Source organism: Cetorhinus maximus, chromosome 5 (assembly GCF_964194155.1).
Source record: "Cetorhinus maximus chromosome 5, sCetMax3.hap1.1, whole genome shotgun sequence".
In the NCBI taxonomy this organism is placed as follows: domain Eukaryota; kingdom Metazoa; phylum Chordata; class Chondrichthyes; order Lamniformes; family Cetorhinidae; genus Cetorhinus; species Cetorhinus maximus.
In genome coordinates, this window is record NC_135883.1 from 58,184,406 (window position 1) to 58,195,948 (window position 11,543).

At 41.8% G+C, this 11,543-nt stretch overlaps 1 protein-coding gene and 1 long non-coding RNA gene across 4 annotated transcripts in view; one reads left to right on the forward strand and one right to left on the reverse strand.

The window, feature by feature from the left end:
* The window catches only part of arhgef10 (Rho guanine nucleotide exchange factor (GEF) 10), a 340,903-nt gene that overhangs the window by 170,766 nt on the left and 158,594 nt on the right, over positions 1-11,543 (forward strand). For all 3 annotated transcript variants that reach the window (XM_078541897.1, XM_078541898.1, XM_078541899.1), the window contains 3 exons: positions 1,483-1,662; positions 4,693-4,809; positions 7,985-8,077. In XM_078541897.1, coding sequence (XP_078398023.1) covers positions 1,483-1,662; positions 4,693-4,809; positions 7,985-8,077 — 390 coding nt within the window. The remainder of the gene's footprint in view (positions 1-1,482; positions 1,663-4,692; positions 4,810-7,984; positions 8,078-11,543) is intronic.
* LOC144680666 (uncharacterized) overlaps positions 1-11,543 on the reverse strand; it is a 475,346-nt gene that overhangs the window by 42,015 nt on the left and 421,788 nt on the right. The gene's annotated exons all lie outside the window — the stretch shown is intronic.

Here is an 11,543-nt window from a genome sequence, read left to right on the forward strand (position 1 = left end):
TACATCATAAGGGTTCTGGGAGTGGATTATCTCAATTTACATGCTTTCTTCTGTCAGTGATTCTGGTCATGACAAACATTGATCAGTGTTTCATGAAAATCAGGAGGAATTAATGTTGTGTGTAACCACTGGAAGTTTATTAAGTGGTCAGCTATAGTTGATTACTTGGAAATAAGAGCCACTGCGTGACATATAATTATAAGACTTTATATTCAAAAGTGGAGCAGCTTTTACCCACTCAGCCAGTCTGAATTCTGGGACTGAAAGAAGCTTCAATACTTTGGCTGTTAAATGCACCATTTGTTGGGGGTGGGGGGTGGGGGAGGGGAATTGTAACATATTGGTAATGTTACTGGACTAGTAATCCAGAGGTCCAGGCTGATGCTCTAGAAATGTGAGTTCAAATCTCACCATGGCAGCTGAGGGAGTTGAAATTCAATGAATTAATAAATCTGGAATAAAATCTTAGCCTCACGAATAATGATCATGAAACAACTGGATTGTCCTAAAATCCCATCTAGTTCACTGATGTCCTTCAGGAGAGAAAATCTGGCATCCTTACTTGGTCTGGCCTACAAGTGGCTCTAGCTTCACAGTTAAGTGGCTGACTCATACAACATAGAGGCTTGCTATAATTTATCAAACACTGCTACAGAAAAAAAAAGTCCTGTGGTGTACATGCACCACAGTGATTCAAGAAGGCACCTATCATCACTTTCTCAAGGGAAATTAGGGATGGGCAAAAATGTTAGCCTCACCAGCAATGGCCACATTGCATGAATTAATTTTACAGGTGAGTGTATTACTCCACTCTCCCCCTCCCCCCCCCACCCCGCATTGAGTTGACCGACTCTCAAAAAGGCTGCTTTGTAGCGATAGTATGCTGGATTGGCCTTAACGAGCTGAGAGTGAGACTCCCATCCCTCAGGCAAAGGAAGTCCCATCCTCAAGCTGCTGCCAATCAGATTATCCTATCAACAATGGCACAATTGCAAGCAGACCCAAGGAAAAAATCCTTGAAGGCCAGACTTACGAGAGAGTCCAGGGTTTCTGGTCAGGGAAGGATGGGGGACCCTAAGGAGGAGGTGGGGGGGTTAGGGTCTTGGGGGTTGAGGTGGTGGGGGAGTCAGGGTCTGGAGACTGGGGTGAGGCACAAATGGGTGGGTACCCTCATGGAAGGGGTGTCCTGATGTGGGCACAGATCAGCCCAGAGGAGCCCCTTCTTTCCTGTTTTTTAACCTGAGGCGTTGAAAGAGTAGGCTGGCCTCCTTTGTTCTGCCTTCCTCTGCCGCACTTATTATTGCTACGGAGGCAAAAACAGCCCTTAAGTGGCCTTTTACGTGTTGCCCTCCCCCGCCTGCAAATATGCTGTGGGGTACATAAAATCCCCGATATGGTGAGTGGTACTGATCGGTACTGATCAGGAAAGTTCCTGATTTGAAATTCTTTGGACAAAGTGATTTTGATTTTCTCTCTCTACAGCAGTACGAAAAACCTCTTTCAGAAATGGATCCAAAACTATTAAGTGAAAGGAAATTAAAAATGGTGTTTTACCGAATAAAGGAGATTCTTCAGTGCCATTCCTTGTTCCAGATTGCCTTAGCTAGCCGTGTGACTGAGTGGGACTCAGTTGAAATGATTGGAGATGTCTTTGTTGCCTCAGTGAGTGTTTGAATTAAAATCCATCGTGATTGTAAATGCCGAGTCTCCGATCCTGGGGGAGTCTGTTCAGAAAGGAATATTCTGTTTTTGGAATGGGTAAAGAAACGAGCTTCAAGGCTGATTCCAGAACTAAAAGGAATGTCTGAGGAAAGATTGTCTAGCCCGGGCCTTTTTCTCTCTTGAAAGAGAATGCCCTGAGGGGATGTGAAACAAGTGTTTAAAGTTATGAAATGTTTGGATAAATTAAATCCAAGTAAGCTTTTCTGCTGTGTACAGAACATGGAATCTCTCAGACACAGTAAAGTCAACAAAAAAAAATAGGAAATGCAGCAGAATCTTTTTTAAATTAAAAATAAAAAATAAATTAAGAATTTAGAACATGAGTGATGGAACAAGAAACAACGAGTATTGCAAAGAAACTAGACAAACATTGAATTCTAAATGGGATGGATTCAGAACAGATAGCAGCTCCAAACTGGATATCTATGAGATGCTGTGGGCCATTGTGGTGGTGTCACCCTACTGGTAATCCAGAGGGCCAGGCTAATGCTCTGGGGACACGGGTTTAAATCCCACCACGGCAGCTGGTGGAATTTGAATTCAGTTAATAAATCTGGAATGCAAAGCTGGTCGCAGTAGTGGTGACCATGACATCTATCATCTATTGTTACAAAAACCCATCTGGTTCACTAATGCCCTTTAGGGAAGGAAATCTGCTGTCCCTATCCAGCCTGGCCTACATGTGACTCCAGACACACACAAATGTGGTTGACTCTTAACTGCCGTCTGAAATGGCCCGTCAAGCTACTCAGTTTCAAGAGCAGTGACGGATAGACGACAAATGCTGGCCTTGTCAGTGACACCTACATCCCATGAATGAATAAATAAATAAATACAAATTTCCAGCCAAAGGTGCTGAGTGGATGATCCATCTTGGCCTCCTCCATCACTATAGAAGCTAGTCTTAAGCCATTTCAGTTCACTCAACATGATATCAAGGAGATAACATGAATTTATCACCTCCCCATGACATTCAATGGCATTACCATCACTGAATCATGGGAGTCACCAAAAACTTAACTGGAAACAAAACTGTTGTGGCTATGAGAACATGTCAGAAGCTGGATATTCTATTGCCAGTGACTCAGTTCCTAATTCCCCAAAATCTTTCACAAGGCACAAGTCATCAATGTGATGGAATACTCTCCACTTCCCTTCATGAGTACAGCTCAAAGAACACTCAAGTTCAACAGCATCCAGGACAAAGCAGTTGACTTGATTGGCACTCCTCATCCACCAATATCTATAAGATGCACTTCAGCAATTCTCCAAGGCTCCTTCAGCAGCTCCTTCCCAATGCATGACCTCCACCACCCAGAAGGATATGGGTATCTGGCACATGGGAACACCACCACCTGCATGTTCCCCCACCCTCATTAAGTTATAGACCATTCTAACTTGAAACTATATCTCCATTCCTTCATCATCCTAGAGCTCCATCTCAGCACTATGGGAGTACACTGACCACAGACTGTGATGCAGCGCATCCTTAAGGCTAATTAGGGATGGGCAGTAAATGTTGGCCTTGCCAACAGCCGTGTCCTGCTAATAATTTAAATGTGAATCAAATTCAGGATTATTAGTGATGTACCAATAGCATACTTTGGCTAAGGGGGCTGCACAAACCAAAGATCCTGCCTGAAACCAAAGGTTGCTATGTTACTACACGTAAAATTGCTTTAGTGGAACATAGTGATACACAATATTTAATCCATAATTGTGTAAATTTAAAGAGGGTTGTGTCCACAGTATAATTGTTTGCAAAATATATCTTACAAGACTTGCCCTCCTTTAAATGACCAGAAGTAATTTTTATTTTGTTTTGTATTAAATTTTAAAAGTGATGTTATAATGAAATTAGTAGGAAATAGTATTTAATAAAATGCACACTCTTTTAACCGTGTTGTTGACTGGAATAGCTAATTTTCTTGATTCTTGCATGATGTGGAGAGACCCTAGACATTGATGAGTAAAACATACCTGGCAACACTGTGCTAAATATCAGTGCCCTGTTTTCTATTGGATGTTTGAAAAGTTGAACATAGTAGGATATATTCTTAAACAGACAGGAGAAAATGGGGAGGGTGTTGAAATGATGAGGACATGACAGGTGTATGATAGAGTGGGGTGGGAAGAGAGTGTGGATTGAATAAGTTGAGTATAATGAAAGAGAATTTGGAAAAGAAAGTGATGACTAAGTGTTTTAGGGGTGATGCAGCAGAAAAAAGATTCCCCTCTATTGTAATGTAGAAAATGAAATGGAATATCTTTACAAAAATATCAATAAGACTTTCTGGAAGGATCTGTAAGTGCCAGTTTCGGACCATCAGTGATTCTTCCATTAGCTGTGTCTCACCAACAGTAATGAAATTCAAAATGATTTTTAAAAAATCATAAATGAAACTTGATCATTAAACTTAATACATTTTGATTTCTAACCTGTGTGGATGATATGATTGGACCAATTATTTCAAGGAGATTGTTTAAAATACGAAGTTCCTACAGCTTGGGACACGACAATGGCATCATTCAGATTTGTGGCTTTTTGACCCTGTAGCTGAAACATCTGTGAAAAACAATTGCAGGACCTGTTTAGTCAGCAAAAATGAATGAACATTTTGGTGAAATTATTTAAAAGAAAGCTCACATCGTTCAAGTGTTTGCTCATGCAAATATCCGCAAAATCTCAACTTGAACTTTGCTCCTTTTTAAGTAGTTTTTCAAAGTGAAAATATTGTTCGTGCTCAAAACTTAATCCTTTCATTCTGAAACTCATCTAGAAAATTTCCTGCAACTCAAATTCAGTTGAATACATGAAACAACTGTCTGATGATTAAAAGAAATCCTCCTGGGTTGGAGGGTAGACAAACTTAGCATTCATTTATCAAGTGAAATTTGGATTTCAGAGTGCTGAGTTACTTCAAACTAATATACTAGATTTCCAAAGCTGTAATTTTATTTCTGTTGCAGTTTTCCAAGTCAATGGTGCTTGATGCATACAGTGAATTTGTGAACAATTTTAGTACTGCCATGGGGATCATTAAGAAAGTGTGTGCCACCAAACCTGTCTTTCTGGAATTTTTGAAAGTAAGTATTTGGTAAAAATAAAATGTTGCTTCAACTATAAAAATGAACTGCAGGGTGCACCTTTTGGGTTGTTGTGGAGCCAAACAGGAAGAGTTGGTAATTCATTTCCAATTTTGCCAATTGGCACTGGAACAGCAAAATGTGTCCCCAAGCTAGGGAACAGAAAATTCACCTGAGGTCCCCCTCCTGATTTCTGGCCTGAAGCCCCAGATGGAACGTGCACATTGGTAAACATTGGTTGAAGACTAGATTGGATTTACTTGTGATCCTGCCAACATTTGTTGTCTCGTTCATGCATGAAGGATGGTCACTGACTGCTGATCCCCAGCAAGAGAAACATGAACAAAAAAAAGAACAAAAGCGTGCAAATATATTTAACGACTGGTTTGCTAATCCGGTGGATTAATGGTGTGCAATTTCCAGCTGTTATTCCCCCGTACTCTGGGACACTCTCCCCCTCCATCTTGCTAAACTCTTTCCACCTTCAAAATCCTCCTGTTAATCTAATGTTTTGGTGACTCTTTTCATCACTTTCCCTAGTTATCATCGCACTGCTGCTTTTGGCTTTGCCCTCAATTGTGAAGAGCCTTCAGGTGCTGCACTGCGTTGTAAAGATGTTTTTTAAGTAGAACTAAATATTTTTCTGAATCATTGGTTTCAATATTATTCTATAACACTTGGTTAACAATGAAGCAAAGTGTATTTTTACACGTGTTCTGTAGGTTGTACTGTATTTAAATTTATTTACTGTATTTCAAAATAGTCACTGCCTCTGCATTCTCTTCTCCTATATAATTATTTTCAAAGTATATTTACAGCTTGGAATGGTAATCTCAAAGCTCGTATCCTGGAGGTGTATAGTGACAACCTCTGTACTAATTTCAGGCACAATTTTATTTATTCTCTTTATGTGGGCATTGCTATCAAAGCTGGCATTTATTGCTCATCCCTAGTCACCCTTGAGAGAGTATTATTGATACACCTGAATGGCATGCTGGACCACTTCAGAGGGCAGTTTTGAGTCAAATATTAACTCTGACTGGATTTGGCCATGAGTGACCGGTTGGGTTGTAATGACAGACTGAACAAACTCGTGGTCACTTTTGCTGACATCAGGTTTATAACCAGATTTTTATAACTGAACCCAAATTGTCGTGGTGGGACTTGAACCCATGTCCTCTGTTCTCTGGATCATTAGATCAGGCCTCTAGGTTACTGTAACCTAATAACTAGTTCTCAGCCTATTATTATGTAAACAATTGGCACCGTTACTAATAAAGCTGTCAATTGCAATCAAGATCTATTTGGGAGATTATATGTACAATATATTAAACTAGCGGATGTTGGTTGTGCTCCATATGTCACACTTCGTTACAGGCCAAAAGGTATTAAAAACCCAGTCATTTTACGTTGTGCTCTTTCGAACTCTAACCATAAATTGAAAACCTGTCATAATTGTCCCCAATACCAGCAGTTTATAACCAGCTTTGATTACCTACTTTTGCCTTGAATGAGTGCTGAGTGATGGCCTTAAAAGTACTGGCAAACACCCACAGCCCTGCTGAGGACCTCCAGATTATCCACAGGAGAATTATGCAAATTTTGTAAAATCTTTAGAAATTAATGAGTTGCACATCAATGGGAATCATCTGGGATCCAAACACCCAAGTATTGTTGAACGAAAAATTAGTTCTGATGCAGTTGCAATGGTGAAAACTGTTTGGCGAAGCAAAACAAGAGGAAAAAGAAATTGCAAGAGAGGACTTCTACTGTAGTGCTGATTTCCACGGCTATGGAATCACTGAGTGCACTAACTACAGTTCACAGTAGCTTGACCTGTAAGCTATCAATTTTGTCTGTAGCTAATTATCTAATGTTACCTGATGTTAAGTTATGCAAGGTGCTTACACTTGTAAATTCACCTTTTGTACACCTGTTCAAAATTGGGCAAACTTCATTTAAAATATTCAACCTTTTCAGCTGCTTATTTTTTGTAAGGTCAGCACCGTTTCTTAGTTTAGAAGTGGGACACCTGCTCCTAGTTGTTGCTCGGCCATTCACAGGAACAGTGATGTGTCTTGCACACCCCCTTTCATGCAGCAACTAGTTGTTCTTTGACTTGCCCCTTTCACCTGTGATTTAGATAAGAAATTGGATTTTTGTGGAGAATGCTAGGCTCATATCCACTCCCTACCAACCCATACTACAGTCCTTTGGTCTCCTAACAATATGGTTTATGGAATAATACAGCCCTATCTGGCAACCCGAGGGTTCTACTTACACGCAATGACAGGTTAAGGAGTGCCAGTAACGGTTAACTTTAGGGTTTATGAGGGTAAACATTTCGTCATCACTGCCTGAGTGGTAATCTGACATATTGGATGGCTGATCCATTATTAGACCCACTGCACAACTGGACCCCTGGAGTCACAGCGGGGCCATGCGAGGCTGAGATAAGAGGGTCCCAATCCTTTACATTTTCTCTTTGTACCTAAAAATCCAGTCATGACTGTAAAAGTTGCTGTTAACTCTCAGCCGTGCATTCAGATCAGATCCTGTCACACACAGCCCTCAACCCTCCCAGAACTAACATCAGCAAATCTTCGACTTCCTCTGAACTGCAAGACCTTTGGTTTCATCTCTGTGAGTTGGTGGCAGGAGGACTCTCTTCCCCTTCCTGTTTCCTCCTCAAAATTCAGGTAGTATGGGTTGAACCATTATGGAAGAGAACCCAGTTCAAGAAACTCAGTTACTCCATGAAGTGTGCAGAATTCCTTGCAAATCATATCCCTGTCCCTGGGTCCATACTCCCACCACACCTCATGCACTAAGCATCTGGAGGACCTTTCACCCCACCTGATTATCGGAAAGCTCGGCTGGACCTCCATGCAGTGGTGCATTGGGAAAACATAACAATATACCTCAGTTATGCTGCCATTCGTTGTCTAGGTCCCAAAATACCCTGGAAAGGACTGTCTTTGCCATGTTTACGGTGCCCTGCCCACTTTTTGATGAGTGCATCATTTCTCAATGAATCTTAAAGGAGATATAGAGTAATTTTTTTTTAAACACAGTTGAAAGGCCTTATTCTAAAATACCTTAGTTAAACTTACCATATGGGTCATTTGGTTGCAGTACCTGCTTGCAGTACTAAATGTGTATTCTTCCTCACCAGCAATGCCATGAGTCAAGCTCTGATCGCATTACGTTGTATGGATTAATGATGAAGCCAATTCAACGTTTTCCACAATTCATTCTTTTACTACAGGTAAACACATTGATCTTGATGCAAATTGAGTCACTTTTTTTCTCATACGGTACAGCATTGGGAAATAATTTATTTTCTGTTATTGTCTTGAGAATGAGTCTTGGCAGTAAGATACACGGATACTTTTCTTTCGATCCCACCTTGAAATGAATCTCTCCATAGCAGATGATGGCCATATCCATAGATGATGTGTTACTGATATTTAATTGATACCAACTCTTGGTGTGCCACGTGGAGCTGGAGGAGATGTTAACTTAAGTGTACCATTTATAATTGATGGAAGGACCGGATTTCCATAAGTCTACACGCTTATGATTGGAGTATTGTTGGCAGGAATTTTCGAAACTTTAGAGAGAATCCCTGAATCTCAGGCTAGTTGCTTCAAAAAAACAAACAAAATGAAAGAACCATAGCCTGGATTTTTGCCACGATGGAGGCCTCTCCGTTGTGGTGAAAATGGTGTAATTGCCCAAAAATCGCAAGTCCCTACCCCGAACACAGCACTTCCCATTTTCACGGGGATGGGAGTGGTTTGTGTTTCGCACATGCACGTTTTATGGAGGCAGCTGGCCATTTAAATCATCAGCTGCCTCCACTCAAGTGGGATTTTAGCAGCCTTAGAGTGTGAGACCCGAAGTGCGCAGAGTATGCCTAGTACGGGCAGGTCCGAACTTTGTGGATTTGTTTGGATAGCCAGGGTACCCCTTTGGAGAGGTAAGATAACCCTTTGGATATGGTGCCGGGACATCTTTGGGGGCGGTCAGGTGCCCTTTGGTGGAGGTAAGGTGCCCTTTGGAATTGTTAACAGTGGGCATAAATGTGCATAAACACATTAACTGTCAAGCTTATTGGAAATGTTGGCAAGGGGACCTGTCAAGAGAACCTGTCAAAAGTGTCAGGAGGAACTGTCAAAACACCTGTCAAACGGACCTGACAAGTCATTTAAAATTCATGCCCTGTAAATTTTTTTTGAAAAAAGAGTCTGGAGCATTTTTTAAAAATCATTGTTTGCAATTTCACTCTGTTGACATAAGCCTGAGGGCTTCCATTACTAGATTACCGCTGCATGATTAATTTCACAACCATCCATTATTACAGTAGGGTGCCTGCCTTTTCACAGTTTGACAGCTACAAGTGGTTTAGACTCCTTGAAGTGGGGCTATTAATTCCAATGCTTGTTGTTATAAGCGAATGTGCACTTGAATAAAATGTTTGTATACAGTATATCAATTTTTATGAATGTGAGTGGCTTTTTCAATATGGTGAAGTCTGCAGTAGACACAACTTTATTTTATAGAACTTTACTTGATCTCATCTCTGCACAGGTCCTGAGATCTGACCATTATAGATACTAGGTGAGTTGGCATGGTAGATGTAAGGATAAAGGGTAGGAGAGGATGGGTTGATATGAGTTGGCAGTAAGTTGGCAAAGGGGCTATAAAGGGCCATAGGATGGTTTCAGGGGCATAGGTTGGCATGGAGGGTGAGGGCCATGGTAGGTGGGTACAGGGGCATTGGTTGACATGGAGGGTATGGGGAGATGTGGGGGTGGGTACAGGGGCATAGATTGGTATGGAGGGTGTGAGGGGTTATGAGCTGTGTACAGGGCATGAGATGGCATCTGTTGGCATCGATGCAGCATGGGGAATATGTGGGGGTGGAAAGGGGATTGAGGGCTGGAGGGATGTTTCATGTTTCACTCTTTTTAAAAAATAAAAAAAAATTTTGGACAAGGTGCCGGAGCCCCAAGGCAGGTCTTCCGCTCAGCCCACCTCCGCACCTGGCATCCTCCTCACTGCTCCCAGGGTTACCTGCCCCGACTGAAAAATCTGATGTCCAGGCAGCCATTTTTAAAAGCCAGGTTCGCAGAGCCAGGCATTCTCCCGACTCTGCGCACCTGACTCACGGACAAAAATCCAGGCCTGTGTCTTCCGATAGATCTGAAATTTGTCTTTTACATCGGAGATCTGAGTTCAAACGTAGCCCAAACTTTTGAAATGAAACCTTCTGTATCCTCTATGAAATGAATTTGAAGAGTCTCAAACCAGTTCCAAGGTCAAACACATATGCAATTCCAGTTGACCCAAGAGTTACGGTATGGTTGTTAAAAATGAAAACATTGGTGTGTTTGGGGGTGATTTTCTGAAATTAGACTGGAGACATGCTGCATGGTTGAACAATGTTTCTGCTGACCTGTGTTGCATGATGCCTGATACGCAAAAGTATGCAATTCCCTAGCAATGATGTGCCTCATCTTGCTGACCACGACACAAAGTTAATTAGTTTTCAATCAAAAAGCAGGATGCTGGAAAACTGAAATAAAAGCAGAAAATGCTGGGGAAAAAAGCTTAGCAGGTTAGGCAGTGGGAGAGTAGACCGAGAAATAGAGTTAATGTTTCAGGTCTGTGACCTTCATCAGAACCGGGAAAAGTTAGAGGTGTAATAGGTTTTGATCAAGGGGTGAGGACTCTGGGTCTATACTTGATGGAGTTTAGAAGGATGAGGGGGGATCTGATTGAAATTTACAGAATACTGAAACGCCTGGATAGAGTGGACATGGGGAAGATGTTTCCATTAGTAGGAGAGACTAGGACCCGAGGGCACAGCCTCAGAGTAAAGGGAAGACCTTTTAGAACAGAGATGAGGAGAAACTTCTTTAGCCAGAGAGTGGTGAATCTATGGAATTCATTGCCACAGAAGGCAGTGGAGGCCAGGTCATTGAGTGTATTTAAGACCGAGATAGATAGGTTTTTGATTGGTAAGGGGCTCAAAGGTTACAGGGAGAAGGCGGAAGAATGGGGATGAGAAACTTATCAGCCATGATTGAATGGCGGAGCAGACTCGATAGGCCGAATGGCCTAATTTCTGTTCCTATGTCTTATGGTCTTATGGGTGGGGACAAAAGGCAATAAGATGGAAGACAGGAGAGATTGAATGACAGAAGAGTTAGTCCTCCAGGGCCAAAGGGAATGGTGATGGAGCAAGAAAAGAAACAAAAACAAAAGATGTGCCTAGCAAAGGTGTGCTACTAACTGACAGGAAAAAAATGAAACAAGCAAAGAAAAGAAAACAAAATGGGGTACTGAGTTTGTGGTCTGAAATTGTTGAACTCAATTTTGAGGCCAGAAGGCAATAAAGGGATGAGGTGCTATTCCTGAAGCTTATGTTGAGCTTTGCGGGAGCAGTGCAGAGACGGAGATGTCAGTGTTCGAGCAAGGTGGAGAATTAAAATAACAGGGCACCAGGAGCTCAGGGTCACGTGTGCACACTGAACGGAGGTGTTCCACAAAGTGGTCACCCAATCTACTTTTGGTTGCCCCAATGCAAATGAGACCACATTGTGAGCAGTGAATGCAGGAGACTAGATTGAAAGAAGTGCACACAAATCGCCGCTTCACCTGGAGGAAGTGTTTGGGGCTTTTTGGACAGTGTGAGGAGAGAGGAGGTCAAAGGGCAGATGTTATAC